The sequence below is a fragment of the Orbicella franksi genome, chromosome 8 (genome assembly GCF_964199315.1).
Source record: "Orbicella franksi chromosome 8, jaOrbFran1.1, whole genome shotgun sequence".
NCBI classification, from domain to species: Eukaryota; Metazoa; Cnidaria; class Anthozoa; order Scleractinia; family Merulinidae; genus Orbicella; species Orbicella franksi.
In genome coordinates, this window is record NC_138152.1 from 27,861,323 (window position 1) to 27,887,217 (window position 25,895).

Below are 25,895 nucleotides of genomic sequence, written 5' to 3' on the forward strand. Positions count from 1 at the left end.
ACACAAGAATGGGAAATGCAGCTGACTTTGAATTCACACCAACCTCAGACTTCTGTGTTATTTGGATGTCTGTATTCCAGTGGTACAAGCCCAAAATATGTGAAATCTGGAAGGTTGCCAATTTTACCTTCTAGGCCTTAAAAACTGTCGTTAAAAGTTGAGCTCCACAGATTCAGCCAGGAAAAAAATGTGTTAAAATTGGAAAGATTTCCCTTGGAAACGCCAAAAAATTTGGCGAAATGAGTGCGAAAATGCAGTTGAAGCACTTTCTTTCGTGTCATTGGAGATTACAGTCAAACCAAGCAAAGCATATTCCTCAAGTTTGCAATACTGAATTGATTATTTGAATATTGCACCCACTAGTCATGCCAAGAATATTTTTATGACTGATGGGTTCAATATTCAAATAATCAATTCATCATAGACCTTATCAAGGTTTCTTTGACACCATCTTGACAGGTAGGCAAAGCAGTCAGATATTACAGTGTTTGTATGGGAATCCGATGGCAAATAACTTTTTGCAAAATTGAATTTTACACAATTTGTGAATCACAATGTGAAAATACTAGGTGGAAGGTAGTATTCACCAACTTTGAAGGATGTAGCTTGGCTACAAGACACTCAGTTAATTTTTCTAATTTTCCATACATACATCTGTAAATTTGGCTGGGTAGATGCAGTTTGTTTGGAAAAAAATTACAGATAAATGTATGGAAAATTAGAAAATTGATTATGATGGAATCACTCTAAATGCTTAGTGATATGACAACTTTGTATATACTTGCTTGTCATGGTCAACATGTTTGGCCTCTTAGTAATGTTGCTAGGTTATACAATATTTATTGTTTTCTCTTTTTCAGAACATCTTTTGGATGGAGGTGACAAAACGGAAATTTCACAATCGACTTGCACAGCTGTCAATGTAACTACCCCAAATGATGTGATGGGAGAAAGATTACGACATGAATTCGACATCATGAGGTTTCTTCTACCACCCCTATGCCATCTCTCAGCCGATGAGAAAACACGCAAAATTCTCATTCAAAACAGAGGGCTGTTACTTCTCTCAGAGTACTTTTTTCATCAGTGGAAGATATGGCGTCAGCACATGAATGATGACATGGGTTTAGATGAGATAGAGATGTGCCTTGTTACATTGCTTGGCATTTTTTTGAACATTGTCGTAACAGAGCCAGAACTTGTTACAAGTGATCACACATTCAAGGAGATTGGCCAGCACGCTATAACCTCTGCTTCTCAGTTACTTTCCTCAGAAGGGAATGTCGTCATTCTATTGAACCTTGTCGTACTTGGTCTAATGCTGATCCGAAACCACACAGAGTGCGGCAGTGTAGCTCTAGATTGTGTAGAGCTACCTGTTTTTTTGAAGGACTCCATCTATGTCTTGAAAGAGGCAAAGTGCTTCAACTGCAATGGAGACCTGCCACCCAGTTGCAAGAAAACCCCACTGGCTCTCAGATGTAAGGAAGCATGGGCAGATATTTCAGAGCTATGGCTTCTTGGGTTACAGGTTTTTTCAGTGTTGGCAAGTTCCTTACCTCTTGCTAGAGAGCTCTTCAAAGAAAGTGGCTGGACTGAGACAATTTCAGGCTTTTTAAACAGTACTGGTCAGGCAGAGGAACTTTCTGCTGATGAAAAGGACGTATTGGAGGATGTGCTCAGAAAGGTAAGTGATTTGTAGGGTTACGATTTTATATGAACGAAAAAAATGGACCAAAAAAATCATCTGAATGTGTTTAGTTAAAACAAAGTATCGAACAAGAAGCCTATTATTGTTATACATGATTCAATATTCAGGCCTGCATAATATTATTTTTCTACAGGGTTTATTTTTAATGGATCTCAAAAGTCTCATTGTCAGTTTGTAACACTGTGTGTGTGTCTACAGAATATTTCTAGAGTATTTTTCCAAGCAGCATTTAGATAACTGTGTTTTGCGTATGCCACAAGCAGTGATTTGCAAGCTTCCAGATTACATCTGATAGTTTTTTGCTGCACTTGATTACTTATAAGCCAACACTTGATTATCTTGTAATGTGCACAGATGACAACAACTTTCACTCCAACAGATCAATGGCCAACAGTTTAATCAATCAGTTCTTAAAAGTACAGCTTACTCGCACATAACAAGTCTACTATATGAGTCTTCCTTACATTGTCACACACTGAATGCCATTTGTCTGCTTCACAATCTTCATTTCGTCAATTCTCCAGTCTCTTCGGTTCCTCAATTCTTCGGCATCAAGCTCCTTTCTCAATCGTTTTCTGCCAGATTTTTCGGGACTGGTTGTGAGGAAGTAATTGCTGAGCTTGCTCTGGATTTTGGAGGCATGTTAGCGACAAACAAAGATTTTGAAACCTAGAATAAGAAAAAAAAGCTGTTGCTCGTGTGGCAAGAAACAGAAAACTGAAGCACGAGACCTAGCGTGACAAGTGATATCCTAACTTGGGCCCAGCCCCCACTTCAGTGTGTGAGAACCTCATTTCTCACCTCTTTCGCAAGCTCAGCCGGCGAGAATGAATTACTCCCACATTACAAGTTCGCTCATTTTGTAATGTGTGTGGACAACAACATTTTTCACTCCAACTGTTCAGCGGCTAATGGTTTAATCAATCAGCTCTTTTATATCCTCACATTACATGTTTGTTATGCATTAGGAATTTGCAATATAACTATCTATTCATTAGCAATGCATTAAAATGTAACTACATACATATTTATGCATGCACCTTAGCTTGAGCAATCATTACATCTGTTTGGTTACAACTGCATAAAGTGAAATATTTTCTCAGAAATATTGCCTCAAATATATTTATTTTTTAAAATTAGCTGATTTAAATTAACATGTTATTTTTTTGACAGTGGGGGATTTTTCTATATTCATTATGAATAAGCTACTTTTGTAGTGTAGTTAAGTTTTTTTTTGTTCTTCGTGTTCTGGTATATTATTATTTCAATATCATTCCTAAGGAATTTCCAACTTTATAGAATTGTTATACTCAATTAATGTATTGAAATATTGAAGTTAATAGTAAGAGAAACTGTAAAGTAATAAATGAAAAACAATATTTTGGTAATATATTCAAACTCACAGAACACACTGACACAACTTCACAAACATGTTTCTCCTTCCTGTTGAGAATTCACTGAAAGTTTTCAACACACAGTTCACGCAACATGACGAGTTAATTGTAATGCTCAGTGTTTTGTGCACAATCATTAGAAAACACTCAGATACATCTATGGTAAATCTATTACAGATGCAGAACTTAACACTAAAATTAACAACATATTCAAACAAGTTAACAGGAATTGTGAAACCTTACACTTAGAAGTTCTAAGCTGTCAAATATGAGGAAGGTACAAAAACAGCATCATGAATGCATCCATTTTACACAAACTCTTTCAAAGAAAAAACCGTCTGTGATGTAGTCAAGTGACATGACTCAATCCAACTAAATGTGTACCGTGTAGCCTAAGTAATTGTTAGTTCTCGACATACCTAACTCAGTATCAGTTCATCAACTGATGCTGCTAGTCCAAAAGCCTCAACACTTCTTAAACTGTATCTGTTATGCAAAGATGAAAGGAGAACATGCTGAAACTAAATTTAACAATTAATGGATGATGTGTTTATCATATCCAGAATAATTCAAGGGTGAGGAAAATGTCTGACCCGTACTGAAGGTAGAGAACTTGACCACAGTGTCATTCAGGTGTGAGTGAAACCAGTTTAGGTTGAACACTAACTGGAGATTTCATTGGTTGCTAAAACGTTTGTTTTATTCTCAACATTTTCTACCGTGTTCCTTGGCACATATTCTTTTTAAATACTTCTTTTACTACATCTATGGATCTTGTTCACTTTTCGCCTGTTCAATAACTCTGACAACACAAATGTGTTCTTGTCAATTAGTCCTACAATTTCTGAATGTTCTCTGGAACAAAAATTAAAGCTTAACGCATATCAACACACTTGGTACAGTTTTATTCTAGCAAACATTTTTTTGTGATTGTCAAAAAGACGAAAACCTGTATATCTGGATAGATCAACACCTTTACTTAATTTATAACAGGTGCTCCTTTTAGAAACAAAAACACCTAGGGTCAACAGAAGCCCTGATAATGTTTACTTAAAGAAATAATGGTATACAAAATATAACTAAAACTACAACATGCTAAAAGCTATGTTTACAGTAAATTATTTAAATTAGAAGACTATTTACAGTGAAACAATGAAAATGGGGAATAAGTATAAAATGAGTAATAACTAAAGAAAAACAACTTATTTGATACAACTGGGCTTAATTGATTTCTCAATAGCCAAAAAAAATAACGTAGAAAAAAATGTACATAACATTGATACAAATTTTTTTAAAAAGTAAACAAATAAATAATAGAAAAAAAGTTTTAATACAAACTTTCCTTGATCAAGCAATATCCAAAGAGAACAATATTTATTTGTTTATATAGTCATTTGTATGAAAGGTGGAAAAAATGGCAAAAACCCATGCATAGTCTTAACTGTGGTTTCAAAAAGTTTGGTGCTGGCATTACGTTGCTCTGCTGGACTGTTTTGGCCAGAAACCCTGTACATGTGGTTTGGCAGTTGGTTTGGTTATTTGGTCTGTTGAAGGGCATGAAATGAAGCACAATTAATATCTAATGTGCAGTAACATTCCTCCCTCCTTAGTTTCAGCTGTCTTCAGCAGTGATGTAAAGATAAATTGGGAGTGGAAATATCTTCAATTAAGACTAAAAAGTAAGATCATTGTCAATGCAACTACATTTCCAGGCCCAAAGGGGAACAATGTGATTATATGTATCTTCCCCCAAGGTAGAAGGCACCCGCAGAATATGTATTGGAAAGGAACATGACTGTGGTGTAATGGGACCGTTGAAATGGTCTGCACCAGGCTTGTTACAGTATTGTTGGATTTCCCTTCAAAGGAATTCTGCAGCATCATAACTTGAAAACATCTTGAGTAGTAGTATGTTTTCTTGAATGGCATGGACCAGGACTAGGGAAACCAGTTCCTGTGGTGAGCCAGGTGACGAGACAACAATGGAGAGGGAAGGAAGAAACAGATGAGTTCTGCAACATTTATATTCCCTCCATTCACACCAAAAACAACATCATCACAATCACCATATGAAAGGATGATGAAGACAAATGCATCAAACTGGCTCTGATCTCTCGTTGCAAACTCTTGCTGTTTTCCTGATGTTATCCATAGTAAGATCCTGTTTAACATATACATTAACGTGGAAGTGTTGAATGAGGGCATTACACATTACAGTCAAAAATTCTTCTGACTTCAATTTTCACAATTAACCAATTACAAGTAACCAATCTTGCCTATTCAAAACAAAAACTCTAAGTAATGGTACTTACCATAAAACGGGCATTGCCTGGATGCATTGAATTCATAAATGTGGTAGGAGGTGGTCTTTGTTGAATGGGAAATAAGAGCAGGTGGAAAATACGATGATGATGATGTGATGTCTAAAGGCCTCCCAACTTGGTGATGGCAGGGATATGGGCACCTCCTCATGGCAAAGGTGCAACTAATCATAAAAAGTCAAAGGATTGTATGGAATAGTTTGGAATGAAAAGTTTTAGGTATTGTCTGGAACATAGGGAGGTGTGTCTTTGCTGGAAACTGGCACTTTTGCTCACTTTTAATCTCTAATGATCTCTTTTCAACTTCTGCTCTTGACAAACTTCATTCAACTCTGATCATTACAACTCTGACGCGTAGGTTTGGCCCGTGCTCTTTCATCTGGATCACACCTGTGCTGTCAGTCAGCTGTCTAATCCATCAAATTCGGAAATCAATGCTTATGTCAGTACATGCGCAGTGTTCTGCTAGCATGAATGCGGCTGTGCTGTATGTCACCCTAGGTATGCTCCTTCGCAGAATTTACTTGGTGAAAAATCTTTTCATTCCTATATTTCCACTATCAAGCATAGGGTGTATGATCAAAATAAAACAGCACGTAAAATATAAAAATTATGAAGAATAAGTTTACAGAATAAAATCAAGGAAAGGTGCCAAGGTCTCTAATAAAAGTTGTTGTGGAAAATTCTCTACGACTAAAGTGTTACAAGAAATAGGTTTGCAAACTCCCAGCTTCGTGGGCGGGATTTCCAGTTAGAACTATCCATCTCATTAAGTGAACGTGCTCTTGGTACAAACACATTCTAACGAGGTGTGGCTGCTATTGCAAAGAATCTTTTTTTTTTTTTATTTGGGTCGAAGTGTGAATAAAGTAATTAACCATCGCTATCAAACTCTTTGAAAAGATCAGTAAAAAGAGCAAGGTTTGACTGAAAAATTGGACAGGAGACTAAAAATAAGTGAAGAAGTGCAACAACAGCCAAGTAATTTACACATATTTTGCTGTAGAACTATTTCCTAGGAAATGCAGCACCTGCATATACAACAACAACAATAAGAGAAGACAACAGTTGATCAGCTAGACAAGGAGCCAGTCCATAATGTCACTGTATCCCTAACACCTAAAATATTCCAAGATTATATTTCGAATGACCCAACACCTATCTCCTAAAACGTTACCATTACCTTTTTACCCATTATTACTCACAAATATATATGGTTGGGAATTTATATCTTGCTTGCAATTTTATTGTTTTACATTTGTTTGTAAACGACGAACTTCCATACTTTGTGTCTAGCAAACCTCCCATCCTGATACCACCTGAAGGTGCTCTGCCCAATCATGTTGTGTGGGTTGTGTTATTGGACGATTTATATGAAAATCACCTTTTCCTTATGGGAGCAAGCAGGGAAAATCCATTGTGAAAAAATATGGAGTTATAAACTCAGATGCTGGGGCTGTGTCGGTGCTCGGCCATGAGATCACCAGTTGTTCACTACCTCAAATTATTGGTCTACTAAATGAACATTGGCGATAAAAAGGTAAAAACTTAGTGTTGATAAACAATGGAATGGTATGTTCATTTTTCTTTGCAAAGTATGTGAGATGCAGTACATGTTTTTGTAATAGTAAGACTATTGGTAAATATTTAGAACATTTTACTTTTAAAGAGGTGCGAAGTGACGAGAGTCACTTGTGAAGGCACGAGGCATATACTGAATACACAATGACTGGAAAATAGACATGACTAAAGGCAATGATAACCTTGTTAGTGCTTACAAATTGGATCCTGCTCTATTTCCTCATTACATTACATTCCTATGGCCTTAGTTTGAAGCTGTCCTCAGCTGGTAGGTGAAGGGCCCATCTTTTAGGTCAGTTTCTGATCCTAAAACCATTTTGTGAAGGCAAGGACTTTTGTTACTGTGGTTGGACCCTCTTCTGGACAAAGCAAAGTTAGCCATTTCACTGGTGGGCAGTTTGGGTTTTTCAAATTTTTCTTTGGCGATTTTCGGCCCTTTGTCCAAAATATAAAAGAGGAAGGCACTGAAAGGCCCACCTGAAAAAGCATCTAACAAGGCATCTTGGATGAACTTAAGAAGCCCTGTCTTGGCTGTGCATTGTAGCAGCCCCACTGAGGTAATTTTCCATCTGGGCTGCTTGCTAGTCGGCGATATGCCAAGGGAGTCATCTACGTATGACGCGTTTTCAGGGTCAAAATTAAAAGCTAACTTTTCCAACTTTTTTACCTGCTAGTTATAGTAAATGTCACTCATTTCCTGTCTTTAAAATTAGACAGTGTACATCTCTTTTGACCTCCAAAATGATACATCTTGCATTTCCTGAGTACTAAAATCATATTATTTTCAGATAATTACCTGACAAGTAAAGGTCCTCCAATTCAGTCAGGTCAGTAACAGCAGTCAACAACCTTCCTATGCTCATATCAGTATCCAGAGTTTATTGAGATGTTTTATGTGTGATGATATAGCTGTCAGCTGGTTGTTTCCCACATTCAGCTCTACCATCTCCTTCAGTTCACCAATCTCATCAGGCAATGTATTCAACTGGTTGTAACTCAACAACAGTCTCCAGAGTTTACTGAGATGTTTTATGTGTGATGATAAAACTGGCAGCTGGTTTTTTCCCACGTTCAGCCCTTCCAGCTCCTTCAGTTCACCAATCTCATCAGGCAATGTAGTCAATTGGTTATATCTCAAGTCCAGTCCCTGGAGATTCTTGAGAGGTTTAATGTTTGAAGGTAGAACAAACAACTGGTTGTCATCCATACTTAGCATGGTCAGGTTACTCAACTCACAAATAATGTGAGGAAGTTCTGTCAATTGGTTCTTGTTTAATCTCAGCATTTTGAGATCTTTCAGCTTGTTAATACTTGTTGGTAATTGTTTCAGATAGTTACCTGACAAGCCAAGTTTCTCCAATTCAGTCAAGTCAGAAAGAGCTTCAGGAACTTTTGACAACCCTCTGTTACTAAGATCTGAAACCCTGTCTCTAATAAAATTTGTAACCTCAGTTCATCAATTTCATGAGGCAATGTTGTCAACTGATTATCACCCAACAACTACAGTATAACCTCTGGAGATTCTTGAGGTGTTTAATGTTTGAAGGTAGAACAGACAACTGGTTGGTTTCTAAGCTTGGCCAGGTTTTTCAACTCACAAATAGTGTGTGGAAGTTCTCTGCTTGATATTACTCACATCAAACATTATGAGCTCCATCAGCTTACCAACATCATCAGGCCATGTGGTCAACTTGTTATTGTACAAGTAGAGTCTTTTCAGTTCTTTGAGGCGTTCAATGTTTGAAGGTAGAACAGACAACTGGTTGTTACTCACACTAAGCATGGTCAGGTTACTCAACTCGCAAATCGTGTGTGGAAATTGAAGATCTCTCAACTGGTTGTTGTCTAATGTCAGCGTTTTGAGATTTTTCAGCTTGTTAATACTTGTTGGTAATTCTTCCAGATAATTACCAGACAAGTCAAGGTGCTCCGATTCAGTCAGGTCATAATCAGCTTCAGGAACTTTTGACAACCCTCCTATGCCCATACCCAAACCTCTTCTCCTTCTTCATTTGTGGAAATTAACTTCCTGAGTTCCACTGCTGAAATATTCCTATATACAGTGTAGATATACAACTGTTTAAATGCTTGCTTTTAAAACTTTTGTTAAAGTATCTACAAACACATCAACACCTTAATTCAAATCAATCAAGGAGAAGCATCAAGTGATTTCAAGCTTCTTATGACAAAAATCACAACATTTAAAGTAATTACTGTCATTGGATAAAGAATACAAATTAAAAAGCATGTCGTCATTTTCATTCATATCAATAGTAGGCTGCAGCAAGCTTTTTAGTTTTAGGAGAGATTTTAAATGCAAATGCCTGAGCCTACCATCAGATTTTTGTAAGAGTGATTGATCTGTGCTCGTCCAAATATGTTAATAATCTTAACAAGCCTAATTTATCTTCAACATATCCAAGCTACAGGTACCTTAACTCAATGTAGCTCTCACTTATGGTTTATGAGTAGAACTCACATTTTCACTCTCTGTGCAATAAATGAGGTGACAAACTTCGATTTAAGTTTGTTTTGTTGAAGAAGGCCTCTCCCTGCAGTTCTCAAAATAAGATAAGGACCCCTGAACTAAAACAGATCATTGCAGGAGCTGTTCTGTGATCTTACTTCATTTCATAACAGATATCCTGTGATAAACACAGGTTGCTGAGATGTGCATGACTTTTTGCTAAGAGAGAATGAAGTTAAGAGACAGGTAACCTGTGGGTAAAACCTACAGCACGGGATTGACAATTTCAAGACCTTCCCAAGTTTCCGAAACTGGAAGTTATCAAAATATAGCTTTAGAGAGATTACCTTGGGATAATGAAAATATGGCTGATTATTCATCTCTTAAGCTTCACCCTCTAGCTGAGAACTTCAGCTTAAAAAAAGATACAACTTTGAACATCAAAACAACTTAATTCCATGAATTCTGGAGAATTCCATTGCAGATGAAATTTTCACCTAATTCCTTCTGTCGCAAAGCAGATGTTGTGGTTTAACAGTGTAAGATTTATTGAGTCTCCTCATTAAGGTTTTCAGGTTATGCTGGCTTAAGTTGCACTCATATTATGTCAGAAAACTATAATTTAGAAAAACTAAATCGAACATCTTTGTTATCCATAAAATGGTTGATTTCAACGGTTTGAGTTGCCCAAAATAGAGAGATTTAATAATCATCTTGGTATGTTTACCTGTAGAAATGAAAGTAGATGGTCACGCAGCTAGCTATGATCTTGGTCTATGGTCCTGGTTTTCCCCTGTGAACTATGTTGTTCGCAGGGGAAATTTCTGGAGTAAATGAAACACTGAGTTAAAAAAATACCCATAAATTGAATAAATGTTGTTTGAATAAATATCAAATGAAGAAAATTCCAACTGAACAAATACCAAGTAAATCCAAAAAATATCTTAAAATGTGTGCCAACATATTATTCCCCTCTTTAGAATGGTGCCTACCAGCATCCACAAAAACAAAGAAAAACCATGATGATGGTAATAGTAACAATTAATAAAATGCCAAATCATAATCACAGGAAAAGAGTACATGAGTTTACCACATTGCAAGATGTCTTCACCCTCATGGTGACTGCAAAAATATCCATGTGGCTGACAGAAGTTATGAACAGTTAGGAATTTCAAGAAAGTGGGTAATGTGACTTGTGACAGCCAGTCTACATTAAATGATGAAGAAGTACAGAAGTTGGTTTTCTTCCATTAGAGAAATAAACTGTAAAGTTGGCAGTCTTCATGGAATTGTTAAAGCAAAGTTTGGGGAAACAACTTTGACTTCAGCACTCTTCTATGATAGCAGGTTTTTTTGGGCGGCTTAAGGTGTTATCCTTGTTACAACAATCCAGAGGGAAACATGCTTGCAGCGAAGGAGTTTGTCAGACTCCTAGAGGACTCAGGATCTGTTACAGCAAAACAATCCAACGGGAAACAGAGAACACACAGTGTTTGGGTCCAACAGTAGAGTTTAATCCCCTAACGTACTCAGAACGTAACCAAAGAATATTTTACAAGGCGCGACTATTTAAGCTGAAAGTACAATTGTAAAGGATTACGTAAAGCTATAAAAAAAGTCTTAACTAAACATTATCTCATACATTTCAGAAGGCTCGATTGGCTATAACGGAATTCATCGTTTACAAGATTAATAACTTCCAAAACAATACAGGTAGAAAACAGTTTAACAAAAGACTATTGCAGGTAGCAATTACAGTTCAACTCTAACTACAGTTATGATCTTACACAAAACAGCAGGTGTTTGTTAAGGTTAATGAATTGGAACACTAATCTCTAGCTTAGAAATGCAAAACGAACTAAAACTAATGTATCTACGTTGGCTTTCTATATTTTCTGATAGCGAAAGCAAATATGTAAAACATACTAAATTATCTGATTTTCTCTCCTCACATTTCTCCAACCTTAGTTTGAAACTCTCCTAAGTCAAGCAATAAAAATTTAAAAGTACAATCAAAGTAATAGCAGCATCAATGTAAACAGCGGGGCAAGGAATAATTTAAACATTAAAGAAAGGTATAACGAGGGCTATAGATAAATATACATCGTTGCGTATTATTGTTGTTTTAAATGTTGTATTGAATTTTTTATTTGATTTTTGTGCCTGAACCGCGTCATAAACCAAACAAGCCGAAATATAGTGGCCTTGTGGGGTTCAAATTGGTAAGCAAAAAGAGCGAAAACGAAAAAAGTAAAAGCGAAATATACCACCCTATTGATAGCGAAACGACTAGATGTATATAAAGAAAATTATGAGTAAGTCTGCTATCCCCAAAAGAAGTCTGTCTCTTGAAATAGATCTGGGAAGATCTCATAGGCCATCTGGAGAGTCTGTGGTGGCGAGTGACTGCAGGCAAGGATATATAAATGCTTGGCCAGGTTTTGATATTGGGCCACGTACAGACTTTCAATTCCCTTGAATGTGGAGGGACTTTGACAGGTTTCCTCGTCTGTCATGTAATCCAGTAGGTATGGCGCCAAATAATCTTCCTGTATGATCAGATATTGCGCCACGGCGCAGACTTAAGGAAAGGGAAAATGCTTGGGTTCAATGGTGCGTCCTTCCAGGAGCTGGACCATGATGGCCAGGGTGGTGCTATCCACTGCCTGGGGAGGAAAGGAAATGTTTTCTTCGGGATGGTGACCCTCAGGGCATCTGGGGCAAAACACCAGTGGAGAACGCAGTTTTCCCGCAACCATCTCACAAATCGCGGCAATATCCAAAGCAGTGTTATGTAGCCGGTGAACGAGGAATGAAGTTCCATCGTTTACTTGAAGTCGCAGTACTGCCATGATAGTCCAGGAAGCGAACAGATAAAGGACTTGAAGAACACGCGGAGAGATCACACTAGGCTAACAGCACTAAGTAAAGGTAGCGAAATGGGAAGCGGGACTTGCATAAATATTAAGGTGAATAAAGCGTGGGTCTGGCTTCTCAAGTAATGCGACTTACTCTTCTTCTTGAAAAACCAAGGGGTTACATTCATCTGTTTCTCTGACTCTCCCCAGAAAGCTTGTTGTAACTACGCTGAATCTCAACCAATGTGATAACAGGTTTTCTGGGCCGCTTAAGATGTTATCCTTGTTACAACAATCCAGAGGGAAACACGCTTGCAGCGACGGAGTTTGTCAGACTCTTGAGTTCAAACATATTCAAGGAGTAGCCACAGTGTTATCGGCAGCAGGGACATGTTTCTTTTCATTTTGTGCAAAGCGTGCGAAGTGTTAGTGAATTTTAATTAAACGGCCAAATTTCAATGTACAAAAGGACGACTAAACAAGCAAAGTTTGGCTAAAAAATTAGACAGCAAAATCCTGATAAGTTATGGAATGCGGAATGACTATTTCCAGGAAGAGCACTTCCAAAAACTAGACATTGATTTTATTTCATTATCTCGATTGATGCCAAAAAGAAACTAACCATGGCAACAGTAAACACAGCTGGAAAGTCCCTAAAATAATGATGTGACGATAGGTTTTTTCTGCAAGCTGTATAAATTTCTGACTGAACAGACACTTGAACTGACAACTGGGGGAACCTAACTCTGGAGAGCACTGCTTGGCTGCGGGAATGGAAATTCGTTACGATTTCCTGATACATGAGGATCTACTTCAATGGTCTTCACTACGGACGTCAAGGAAGGGCGGTAACTTGGTCCAACGGTAGTTTATTCTGCACTCGCCAATACTAATCGTAATCGTCGACGTAATTGACGTTGTAGTCAAAAAAGCTTTACAAACGCACTTGCATATATATCATCCTTTACACATCAAGTGTTTACAATATGACAGTGCAACTTCTAGTATTCTCTATGAGCAGAAATTACTTTGATTAAAATAGCGAATTCTAATCAACACCACAAAGTTTTTAGAATTAAAAATAAAGAGCTACGATTAAAATTCACAGCTTGAAATTATCTTAAATTGGCTAACCTGAGAAGAAACTAATAAAATTTCTTTACCGAAAAATAGTTCAGTTGGCTAGCTTCCAAGGGAACGGAAGGTAGATTTTAATAATGAAAGGAAACTCAAATGACCCGATAGCAAACTATTTGTCTTCTAAATGACAGTTAAAGAAACAGCGTTGCACATGTCGAGGTGTACAAAGAATAGGCAATGTACAAAGTAGAATAATAACTCGAGATTCCTAGTTTTTAAAGAGGCTACTGTTGGCTTTTCCATATTTTCCTGTTGGTTATATTTCTTGAAAGCGATATATGCATTCTAAATCCCAAAAGTGAATGAATTGGTGAACAAAACTAAGATTAACAAGTTCCCTATTACTGAACCAAAATACATTGTTATTGTACAAGTAGAGTCTTTTCAGTTCTTTGAGGGGTTCAATGTTTGAAGGTAGAACAGACAACTGGTTGTTACTCACACTAAGCATGATCAGGTTACTCAACTCGCAAATGGTGTGTGGAAATTGAAGATCTCTCAACTGGTTGTTGTCTAATGTCAGCGTTTTGAGATTTTTCAGCTTGTTAATACTTGTTGGTAATTCTTCCAGATAATTACCAGACAAGTCAAGGTGCTCCGATTCAGTCAGGTCATAATCAGCTTCAGGAACTTTTGACAACCCTCCTATGCCTATACCCAGACCTCTTGTCCTTCTTCATTTGTGGAAATTAACTTCCTAAGTTCCACTGCTGAAATATTCCTATATACAGTGTAGATATACAACTGTTTAAATGCTTGCTTTTAAAACTTTTGTTAAAGTATCTACAAACACATCAACACCTTAATTCAAATCAATCGGGGAGAAGCATCAAGTGATTTCAAGCTTCTTACGACAAAAATCACAACATTTAAAGCAATTACTGTCATTGGATAAAGAATACAAATTAAAAAGAATGTCATCATTTTCATTCATATCAATAGTAGGCTGCCACAAGCGTTTTAGTTTTAGGAGAGATTTTAAATGCAAATGCCTGAGCCTACCATCAGATTTTTGTAAGAGTGATTGATCTGTGCTCGTCCAAATATGTTAATAATCTTAACAAGCCTAATTTATCTTCAACATATCCAAGCTACAGGTACCTTAACTCAATGTAGCTCTCACTTATGGTTTATGAGTAGAACTCACATTTTCACTCTCTGTGCAATAAATGAGGTGACAAACTTCGATTTAAGTTTGTTTTGTTGAAGAAGGCCTCTCCCTGCAGTTCTCAAAATAAGATAAGGACCCCTGAACTAAAACAGATCATTGCAGGAGCTGTTCTGTGATCTTACTTCATTTCATAACAGATATCCTGTGATAAACACAGGTTGCTGAGATGTGCATGACTTTTTGCTAAGAGAGAATGAAGTTAAGAGACAGGTAACCTGTGGGTAAAACCTACAGCACGGGATTGACAATTTCAAGACCTTCCCAAGTTTCCGAAACTGGAAGTTATCAAAATATAGCTTTAGAGAGACTACCTTGGGATAATGAAAATATGGCTGATTATTCATCTCTTAAGCTTTACCCTCTAGCTGAGAACTTCAGCTTAAAAAAAGATACAACTTTGAACATCAAAACAACTTAATTCCATGAATTCTGGAGAATTCCATTGCAGATGAAATTTTCACCTAATTCCTTCTGTCGCAAAGCAGATGTTGTGGGTTAACAGTGTAAGATTTATTGAGTCTCCTCATTAAGGTTTTTCAGGTTATGCTGGCTTAAGTTACACTCATATTATGTCAGAAAACCATAATTTACAAAAACTAAATCAAACATCTGTGTTATCCATAAAATGGTTGATTTCAATGGTTTGAGTTGCCCAAAAAAGAGAGATTTAATCATCATATCTTGGTATGTTTACCTGTAGAAATGAAAGTGGATTGTCAAGGAGCTAGCTATGATCTTGGTCTATGATCCTGGTCTTCCCCTGTGAGCTATGTTGTTCGCAGGGGAAATTTCTGGAGTAAATGAAACACTGAGTTAAAAAAAAATACCCATAAATTGAATTAATGTAGTTTGAATAAATATCAAATGAAGAAAATTCCAACTGAACAAATACCAAGTAAATCCAAAAAATATCTTAAAATGTGTGCCAACATATTATTCCCCTCTTTAGAATGGCGCCTACCAGCATCCACAAAAACAAAGAAAAACCATGATGATGGTAATAGTAACAATTAATAAAATGCCAAATCATAATCACAGGAAAAGAGTACATGAGTTTACCACATTGCAAGATGTCTTCACCCTCATGGTGACTGCAAAAATATCCATGTGGCTGACAGAAGTTATGAACAATAAGAAATTTCAATGTGACTTGTGACAGCCAGTCTACATTAAATGATGAAGTAGTACAGAAGTTGGTTTTCTTCCATTAGAGAAATAAACTGTAAAGTTGGCAGTCTTCATGGAATTGTTAAAGCAAAGTTTGGGGAAACAACTTTGACTTCAGCACTCTTCTATGATAGCAGGTTTTTTTGGGCGGCTTAAGGTGTTATCCTTGTTACAACAATCCAGAGGGAAACATGCTTGCAGCGAAGGAGTTTGTCAGACTCCTAGAGGACTCAGGATCTGTTACAGCAAAACAATCCAACGGGAAACAGAGAACACACAGTGTTTGGGTCCAACAGTAGAGTTTAATCCCCTAACGTACTCAGAACGTAACCAAAGAATATTTTACTAGGTGCGACTATTTAAGCCGAAAGCACAATTATAAAGGATTACGCAAAGCTATAAAAAAGTCTTAACTAAACATTATCTCATACATTTCAGAAGGCTCGATTGACTATAACGGAATTCATCGTTTACAAGATTAATAACTTCCAAAGCAATACAGGTAGAAAACAGTTTAACAAAAGACTATTGCAGGTAGCAATTACAGTTCAACTCTAACTACAGTTATGATCTTACACAAAACAGCAGGTGTTTGTTAAGGTTAATGAACTGGAACAGTAACCTCTAACTTAGAAATGCAAAACGAACTAAAACCTAATGTATCTACGTTGGCTTTCTATATTTTCTGATAGCAAAAGTAAATATGTAAAACATACTAAATTATCTGATTTTCTCTCCTCACATTCCTCCAACCTTAGCTTGAAACTCTCTTGAGTCAAGCAATAGAAATTTAAAATTACAATCAAAGTAATAGTAGCATCAATGTAAACAGCGGGGCAAGGAATAATTTAAACATTAAAGAAAGCTATAACGATGGCTGTAGATAAATATACATCGTTGCGTATTATTGTTGTTTAAACTGTTTTGTTGAATTTTCTATTTGATTTTTGTGCCTGAACCGCGGCATAAACCAAACAAGCCGAAATATAGTGGCCTTGTGGGGTTCAAATTGGAAAGCAAAAAGAGCAAAAACGAAAAAAGTAAAAGCGAAATATACCACCCTATTGATAGCGAAACGACTCGATATATATAAAGAAAATTACGCGTGAGTCTGCTATCCCCTAAAGAAGTCTGTCTCTTGAAAGAGATCTGGGAAGATCTCATAGGCCATCTGGAGAGTCTGTGGTGGCGAGTGACCCCAGGCAAGGATGTATAAATGCTTGGCCAGGTTGTGATATCGGGCCACGTACAGACTTTCAATTCCCTTGAATGTGGAGGGACTTTGACAGGTTTCCTTGTCTGTCATGTAATTTAGTAGGCATGGCGCCAAATAATCTTCCTGTATGATCAGATATTGCGCCACGGCGCAGACTTGAGGAAAGGGAAAATGCTTGGGTTGAATGGTGCGTCCTTCCAGGAGCTGGACCATGATGGCCAGGGTGGTGCTATCCACTGCCTGGGGAGGAAAGGAAATGTTTTCTTCGGGATGGTGACCCTCAGGGCATCTGGGGCAAAACACCAGTGGAGAACGCAGTTTTCCCGCAACCATCTCACTAATCGCGGCAATATCCAAAGCAGTGTTATGTAGCCGGTGAACGAGGAACGAAGTTCCATCGTTTACTTGAAGTCGCAGTACTGCCATGATAGTCCAGGAAGCGAACAGATAAAGGACTTGAAGAACACGCGGAGAGATCACACTAGGCTAACAGCGCTAAGCAAAGGTAGCGAAATGGGAAGCGGGACTTGCATAAATATTAAGGTGAATAAAGCGCGGGTCTGGCTTCTCAAGTAATACGGCTTACCCTTCTTCTTGAAAAACCAAGGGGTTACATTCATCTGTTTCTCTGACTCTCCCCAGAAAGCTTGCTGTAACTACGCTGAATCTCTACCAATGTGATAACAGGTTTTCTCTAACCTAGAAATGCAAAACGAACTAAAACTTAGATTTTGACTGAGATCGTGTCGCAGCCTTAGCAGTTGTAGTTTTAGCCTTAGCCTTAGAACTTGAAGCCTTGGGTGGCATAAAGCGTCATTAGTCACTGTTCTTATTACTCCTTCTCAGAGTGCTCGGACATAAGATTGCGATGGCGCCATAATTGATGACAATAATAAATAAGTGCTATTAATAGCTAATTATGACTACAAACATATAATTAGAAGTGAGATAAATAGAAATTAAAACAGTCACCGGAATAACAGTCTTATATTAATTCTTCTTTCAAAGCGCTTCTTGGCTGTCTTCTTTGTTTGTCACTCCGTTCTTGCTTGACTGGTCTCGGTTGTCCTGCTTGACTGGTCTCGGTTTTCCTGGAAAGCTCCCCAAGGCGGTGCGCGTCCTCACTAAGTCGTCGCGATAACTGCGCAATGTTCAGTTCAATTAACTATGGTTGGTTTGTTTTGTTGGTTATTGAGTTTGACTAACCTCCTTTTTACCGCCGTCGTGGCCTTGTCCAAAACGTCGCTTGGCGTTCCCAATAACGGGCGTAAGCTGCGAGCTGTAGGACTCGTGGGCGAGAATGTGGTAACCGTAGCATCGGTCTTGACTGTTGAAAAACTCCCCGGCCACGGCCAGTCATAAACAAGGCGATCGTTAATACCCGGATTCTCCACCACCTTGTTGGACCAGGTTTTCGTAGGGAATTAGCTTCCCAGTCCAACACTCTTCAGGATGGTTACTAATCAACACTCACCAAGTATGGTTGGCTCTGGATTTAATGTTTAACTTCAGCTTCACATCATTTTTCAACACCAGCTTTCAGCAATCTCTAAAACTCTCTCTGACTTTTTACAGTTTTACAACTCTTTTTGTTAGCTAGTTTACAGGAAGTTATCTAACGCCTTACATCAGTGCTAAATTAAGCTAAATCTACCACTCTAGGTGTGGATTTCCAGGCACAGAACCAATGGAGGGTATCAGTGGTTACCTCAGTAAAACTTCAGTAATAATTAAACGTGCTTTTGACTAGACGGATTGGTTATGGGAATGAATAGCTAATGAGATAGACAAGAAAGGGACATTTTGGGCTAGGTCGAAATCTAGCGAAGCGTTCAAAGGTCTGAGTAATGAAAATAAGATCATAGCCTTGTCTAGTGACGCGCAACGCGCGGGCGACTAAAACAACAGGTGGAAAGCTAAAACTGGCAGGTGCCTAAAAAGTACTAGTGAAAGGTAACGGATATCTAGCATTGGTTCTCGCTGTTCGATGGATATATTTTACTTCTACTTAAATTATAGTTCTACAATTAATTAGTGTATGAGAGAACTAAGACAATATCGAGAATCCTAATTGGATTACGGTCGCGCTTACAAAAATAACTGACAGGTAGGTGAGTTACGGGTGGCCGTAACGCCCAACTTAGTTTCCAGTTTACCAACGTTATCTTTTTCCATGATAAACCCTCGAATTCGTTTTAAAAATATCCCAAGTCAATAATTTATATCTGTAAGTATTATAAGTTTCCAACACCAAAAATAAGTTTCCCTTATTGTTTAAAGTAGGAAATAAATAAATATGTGTAACGCATCATTGCTTGCATTTTTATTGTTTAACAGTAATTACAGTTCAGCGCTTATTACAGTTATGATCTTACAACAAAATTGCATGTGTCTGTTACAGTTAATGAACTCGAACAGAAACCTGTAACTTAGAAATGCAAAATGAACTAAAACAAATGTATCTATGTTAGATTTCTGTAATTTCTGATAGCAAAAGCAATTATGTAAAACATACTAAGTTATCTGATTTCCTCTCCTCACAAACTCCAACCTTAGCTTGAAACTCTCCTGAGTCAAGCAATTAAAATTAAAACTACAGTCAAAGTAATATCATCAATTACAACAGCAAGGCAAAAAGAAAGTTTTTTTGTTGTTGGTTTTAACGTTTTCTGATTTTGTATTGTATTTTTTTGTGCCTGGACTGCCGCATAAACCAAACAAGCTGAAATACAATGACCTTGGAAGTCCAAAGAAGTTAGGCAAACTATGACTTGGAAAATTATGAATTCAAAAAGTTCAAGAAAAACAAGTGAAATAACTTAAGGTAATAATGTTTAGAATGTCTTCCTGTGGTCCGGGATCCGCTCTTGGGATTAGTGTTTTGCTTAGAATCAAGAGGCCAAAGCAATGGCCTTGGCCAATGTTTCGGATTTCTAGTGCTCAGTAGGCAGGGCAAACGTCTTGATGGAGGGGTAAGTGAGGTCATCCAGACTGGTAATTCATGTACCCTGAGATAGTAACACTTCCAGGAAGTGGCAATTCTGGATGCCCTTTGTCCAGAGATGAAGGGCTGGTACAGGCATCTTCTTGGTGTCCAACCAGTGGTGTTGCAGACTGCACAGGGCGTCAGTAGGTGTTTTGGGGCAGAAAACTGCGCTGCTCCCTACTTTAGCTGTGGATGGCCATGGAGTGCAGTCTGTCTGTGATACGTTATCAAGTTAGCTTTGGGCTGCTTGAGGAGGAAATCCGAATTGTATGTTTTTGTCCATTGTGTGTGGTGGCTTACGATGGCCATAGCTTTGAGAACGAAGTCTTCTCTGTGCTGGAAGCCATCGATAGTGATGGTGAGATCCAAATAGTTTGGGGCCAACATTCTGTTGAGAAGGGGAAGGCAAGGAGCACGGGGTGACAGCACTAAGAAAAGGTAGCGAAATAGAAAAATGGACTGGTATAAATAGTAAAGTGAATAAAGGACAGCAAGGCCAAGAGAATGTGTAATGTGGGAACTTTATAACGGGGAATTCAAAGGTGCAAAATTCAATAAAGTTAAGCTCGAGAGATGGAGCATGGTAAAGGTGGACCTTTTATTTTGTAAGAAGTGTTGTTGGGGAAAAGTGTCAGTCCAAAGTGGATATATCGGTATGGGAGGATAAAGGAATAGCTAATGAGACTTGTGGGTTGTAGCTGGAAGTGGAAGACAGCTATTGAAAACGACCGAAAAGAACCAAGAGGGCAATGAAATTTAGTACTGTAAATGCAAAGGTGGTGTAGGTGAAAATATTGTTAACAGTTGTAGTGCTGCTAACATCAACATTATGGACATTGAGGTTAAATTGGGCCTGACGTAACGTCAAATCGCGATCTAAAGAATCATAGGTTTGGTCCAAATACTGTAATGTGGAATTATATAGAGTAAAATCTTTAGGAATAGAGATGCCAGGTACAGCAAGTGTAAATTTGTGTGTTGAAACATCTTGCCAGGGAATATAAGAAAAATGAGAATTTTAGAACAGTGGAATTGAAAAGCGTAATGTGGAGGGACATGTTCCTAGACCTGTCCGTTGCGAGTAAAAGGACATGTTACAAGGCCAGTGGCGTATGTAAAATACCGCCTAAGACGAGTCACATTCTAGGAGGTTCGAGAAACTAGACAGTGGTAAGCCTAACCCTGAAGAGCGTTTTCCCACTGTTTCTCTTTCTGGCATGTTCAGATATTACTATGACGACTCTTCAGGCTTTTTCACTGCTCTCATCTTGTCTACTGCTACAGAGAGTGCACAGAGCACAGAGAATGCCCTGACAATAAAGCAAATTGCATGAATTGTCAGGATCATTTTGATGCAAACTCTTACATGAGCAACTGGCCATGTTTATCTGTTGATTTCAGGGTTTACGTTGCTTTCCTGCCACAGCTCTCAACTCTTTTGTATGTTAAAGGAGTGGAGGGCACCACCTCAGAACAAGACACTTACTAAATGATTGCTTTCTGTTCAGACAAGATACAACAATGTTGGCACCTAACCTTTGACTGAAGTTGTATGTAAACTAGTAGTCACTGAGTTGTTTACTTCAATGCTTGTCACAAAAATGAAATCCAAACACTAACAGTAGTCTGCTTATGTAGTGTCAGTTAAACCATGCACTAATGTTTGCCCCATTGGATAACTTTCTTTTAAAGACAGGAATGATGTCCCATTCTCTGATTTATTCTGCTCTCTAACAGCTGCTCTTTCTTCATCCTCGGTTCCTGCTATGTCGTGATCTGCCTTGCCAATCGCCTGCGTGACTTCTCATTCTTCAACATTTTCTTGTATTCTATTAAAATATTCATTATTGTAGAGATTCTGTGTTTGACTGCCGACCTGTCCAAAGAAGCAAGGCTTAAGACTGCGTCTTGAAAGTTGAAGGTAAAGGCTTCCTCCTCGCTCCCCATTAAAGATTCTATGATAATGATGGACTCTTGTATCTTTTCATATGTGGCCTCACATCTGGCAGTCCGCAGGTCCAAAGAAGGCATATTGTCTACTTCTGCCAAATTTCCAGACAGACTTCAGTTTTTGACATGATTCTTGCCAGCTGGTCGAGTATGAATGCATTTTGTGCCAGCTGGCAAGAAATTTGGCACTTATTGATTGGCTACAGCCATGATCAGTTGCTAAAGTTACTTCAAAATATTTTGCCAGCCAAGGTCAGTTGCCAAGGTAACTTCAAAACTATTTTTTTTTTGCTTCATTAAACAAAAATGTATTTAATAATATGAAATGATTGTTGCCTTTCACATAGTCATTTTGCTAATTGATGGAATTTACACCAACTCGTTGCAAAGTAATGTTATATTAATCACTCATTCCATTAAGCTCTACCAGCTCCTTCAGTTCACCAATCTCATCAGGCAATGTGGTCAACTAGTTGTCACTCAGATACAGGTTTTGGAGTTTCTTGAGGTGTTTAATGTTTGAAGGTAGAACAGACAACTGGTTGTTACTCACACTAAGCACGGTCAGGTTACTCAATTCACAAATACAGCTAGGAAGTTCTCTCAACTGGTTAAGGAATAATTTTAGCCTTTTGAGATCTTTTATCTTGTTTCTACTTGGTGGTAATTCTTTCATATAATTACCTGACAACTGAAGTTCCTCCAATTCAATCAGGTCAGTAACAGCTTCAAGAACTTTTGTCAACCCTCTCCTCAAATCTAAAGCCCTTTCTCCTTTATAATTTGTAGAAATGTGCTTGACCTGAGCTCCTCGGCTGAGATATTCTCCCTCCTCCACTATATACAGAAATACCTACAACTGTTTGATTACTTCCTTAACTTTTGTTAAGTATGTTAAAATATAACAAATATAAAAATCATTTCAAGCAAAGCTTGTATTGATTTTACATACGAGATAAATCTGGTAGCATCTAAGGCTTCTGAAATTCTTGGTGAGGGAAGGCTTTCTTTTCTAGTTATTTTATTTAGGTTTCTGTAGTCTACACAAAAGCACATAGCATCATCAGATTTCCTAACTAATACCACTGGGGCAGCCCAAGGGGACACTGATGTCCAGCATCTCGCCGATTTGTTTTTCTATTCCTTCCTTGTTAGTGGGAGAGCTGTGATAAGACCTAAAACATAGGAGGACAATCCGTTGTCTATTTTGTGCTTAACCATCAAACAATGCCCCAGTTGTCAGGAGTATAAGCGGAGATGACAACAGGGCCTGGAGTGCATTCTATTGTTTGAGTAGTGTCTACATTGTGGGGGACCTGTGCGTCTGAGTCAAAGGGTGTGGGTAGGTCCTGTTCCACTTCAGCCTCTAAATCAGACTTGATGAGTTCATAAGTAACTATCACTGGATCACTCGCTTTAAAATCTGCCGTGTGCGTTATGACAGAATGGGCCATGCCTTGTGGAAGATCTCCCGCCGCCAGGGCCAAAACATGGTGCATTGTTTGATATCGTTGCATACGCGAGGCATCTGGTCGGTTTATTAATGGGACATATTGTAGAGATGATAGTAAGTGGTCCATGTTTGGCCACAAGTCACTGCTAGACACTTTATTAAAAAGTTGCGGTTCCATGCTGGAGCCCATCACATTTCACAATGAAGGAAAGAGTGGACTTGACTGATTGTTGCAAGATTAACAGATAAACAGCGGCATCGAGAACAAACAAATTGGTAGTGACTAGGTCTCAAATGAACATGATTTTATAGGGGATGTAAAGAATGGAAATGGGCATGAATAGTGGGAAATGGATAAAATATACATGAATTGGTAAGCAGATGCAGAATACAGAAACCGAAAAGTTTAACTCACAGGTGGATATTAGAATTTCTTCAAGTGCAGATGAGCTAGGTAAACACATGGGGTACTGCACACTACCAGACATGTTATTAAAAGTCTCCCTATCCAGGTGGAGTTGGGGGTTTGGGAGGTTATTCCCAATGAAGACACAACTCTTAAAAAGTTTTGGGGTTGTAGGAGCTAGTCCGGAACGTAAAGAGAAATGTATCTTTTAGAAGGTACAGAAGTGCATGTCCGTTTGTGAAGAGTTTTTCCTGCAAACACTGAAAATTTCAGACTGAACGGACACTTGAACTGACAACTGGGGGAATCTAACTCTGGAGAGCACTGCTTGCCTGCGGGAACGGAAATTCATCACGATTTCCTGGTACACGAGGATCTACTTCAATGGTCTTCACTATGGATGTCAAGGAAGAGACAACTTGATCCAACAGTAGTTTATTGTGCACTCGACAACAATGATCTTTGTAATCGATGTTATAAGCGTAATCGCAATCGTGATCCATGTAATCGAAAAAGCTTTACAAACGTACTTGCTTGTATCTCATCCTTTACATGTCAAGTGTTTACAATATGATAATGTAACTTCTATCAAACAATACGAGAGAAAAGTACTTAATTAAGATAGCGAATTCTAATCAACACTACAAAGGTCCCAAAATTAAAAATAGAGAGCTGAGATTAAAATTCACAGGTTGAAATTAAGATAGAACAAACTTAGGAAATTAAAAGTGAGATACCTAATTTGTAATTCTGAATTGGTGTTACCGATAGCAAGGGAAATTTATCCCATGAATACAAAGTGATAAAACTTCATTACTGAAAAATAGTTCAGATGGCTAACTTCCGAGCAAACTTCATTGCTGAAATATACATGTAGTTCAGCTGGCTAGCTTCCGAGGAAACAAAAGGTAGATTTTAATAATGAAAAGAAACTCAAATGACCTGATAATGAACTATTTGTTTTCTAAATGAAAGTTAGTGAAACGGCGTTGCACAGGTTCAGGTGCACAAAGAATCGGCAATGTACAAAGTAGAACAATAACTTAACATTTTTAGTTGGTAACCGAAAAGAGGCTAACATTGGGGTTTTTTCTATATTTTCTTGTCGGTTATAATATTTCTTGAAAGCGAATACATGCATTCCAAATCCCAACAATGAACAAACTGGTGAACAAAACCGAGGTCCACAAGCTCCCTATTACTAAACCAAATTACATTTTAAGGGCTTGGAAGCAAGCAATTTACAATATTTTCATAACAATACTTGGAGTGAACTTAAAATAACAATAATGCGGTCGCGGTAAAGAACGGTTGGGACTACTTCGCTTATTGCTCTGTAGCATTCCTCCCACCTTAATTCGAGACCTCCAGGCAAGGTAAAGAATGGAATTAAGAGTTCTGTGAGTTCCTCGTGCAGTCGTAAGTGGTTTACCTCGGGAGATCAGGCCATGCACTAGAGGGTTCGTCGTCCGATGGGGTCGCTATCCAGCCCTTCGGTGAGCAGCCAGGTGCTGAAAAGGCAAGCTTTTTCCTGGGTGAGGAGCGGGCGAGGATCTGCGGGTTCCAACTGCTTAGCTGTGGGACATGCCAGGTCCTCCAAGCTTTGAACTATAAAAGCACAAGGCAACCCAGGAACATTGACCAGGTGCGTGACAAAGGATGTTTTAGTCGTACCTTTTACCCAGATGAGAACCTGTGCTGGTGCAAGATCTCCTCTTTCTGATAGGACGATAAACCCCTCCAGCACAGCGTGCATTAGCACTGAACTGGCCATTCCCTGCGGGAGGCCTGCCGAGGCCAGGGCCAGACCATGGTGCAACGTTTGGTGAAGATACGTCTTAAAGGCTTCCGGTCCCTTAGACAGCAACGAACTTGTGTCGAAAATGCAGTAATAAGTAGTCCTTGTACGGCCACAAGCCACTGCCAGGCACTTTAAGTGCATGGAAGTCATCAGTTCCGCGTTGGAAACTATCACATTCGACAACGAACGAAAGAGCGGACATTGTCGAAATACAGTAAATGGATGAAATAGCAGCGTAGAGAACGAAGAAATTGGTAGTGACTAGCTCACAGA

General features: G+C 38.3%; 4 protein-coding genes across 6 annotated transcripts in view; 1 reads left to right on the forward strand and 3 right to left on the reverse strand.

Annotated features, from left to right (window-relative positions):
- LOC145494359 (neurochondrin-like) overlaps positions 1-25,895 on the forward strand; it is a 46,762-nt gene that overhangs the window by 2,617 nt on the left and 18,250 nt on the right. For 2 of the 3 annotated variants that reach the window (XM_081473805.1, XM_081473804.1), the window contains exon 2: positions 861-1,687. In XM_081473805.1, coding sequence (XP_081329931.1) covers positions 861-1,687 — 827 coding nt within the window. Of the gene's footprint in view, positions 1-860; positions 1,699-25,895 lie in introns of all 3 variants that reach the window. The other variant, XM_081473803.1, reaches the window with a different exon arrangement.
- LOC145495749 (uncharacterized) lies at positions 6,397-14,770 on the reverse strand. Its single transcript, XM_081475342.1, has 4 exons — positions 14,766-14,770; positions 13,733-14,143; positions 8,997-9,060; positions 6,397-8,454 (listed from the first exon to the last, which is right to left on the reverse strand). Exons 1-4 carry the CDS (start codon positions 14,768-14,770, stop codon positions 7,867-7,869), a joined length of 1,068 nt encoding a protein of 355 aa, XP_081331468.1. The 3' UTR covers positions 6,397-7,866.
- LOC145494371 (uncharacterized) lies at positions 8,422-13,716 on the reverse strand. Its single transcript, XM_081473824.1, has one exon. It carries the CDS (start codon positions 8,992-8,994, stop codon positions 8,602-8,604), a length of 393 nt encoding a protein of 130 aa, XP_081329950.1. The 5' UTR covers positions 8,995-13,716; the 3' UTR covers positions 8,422-8,601.
- LOC145494370 (uncharacterized) lies at positions 14,112-24,518 on the reverse strand. Its single transcript, XM_081473823.1, has 2 exons — positions 17,751-24,518; positions 14,112-16,464 (listed from the first exon to the last, which is right to left on the reverse strand). Exon 1 carries the CDS (start codon positions 23,603-23,605, stop codon positions 23,183-23,185), a length of 423 nt encoding a protein of 140 aa, XP_081329949.1. The 5' UTR covers positions 23,606-24,518; the 3' UTR covers positions 14,112-16,464; positions 17,751-23,182.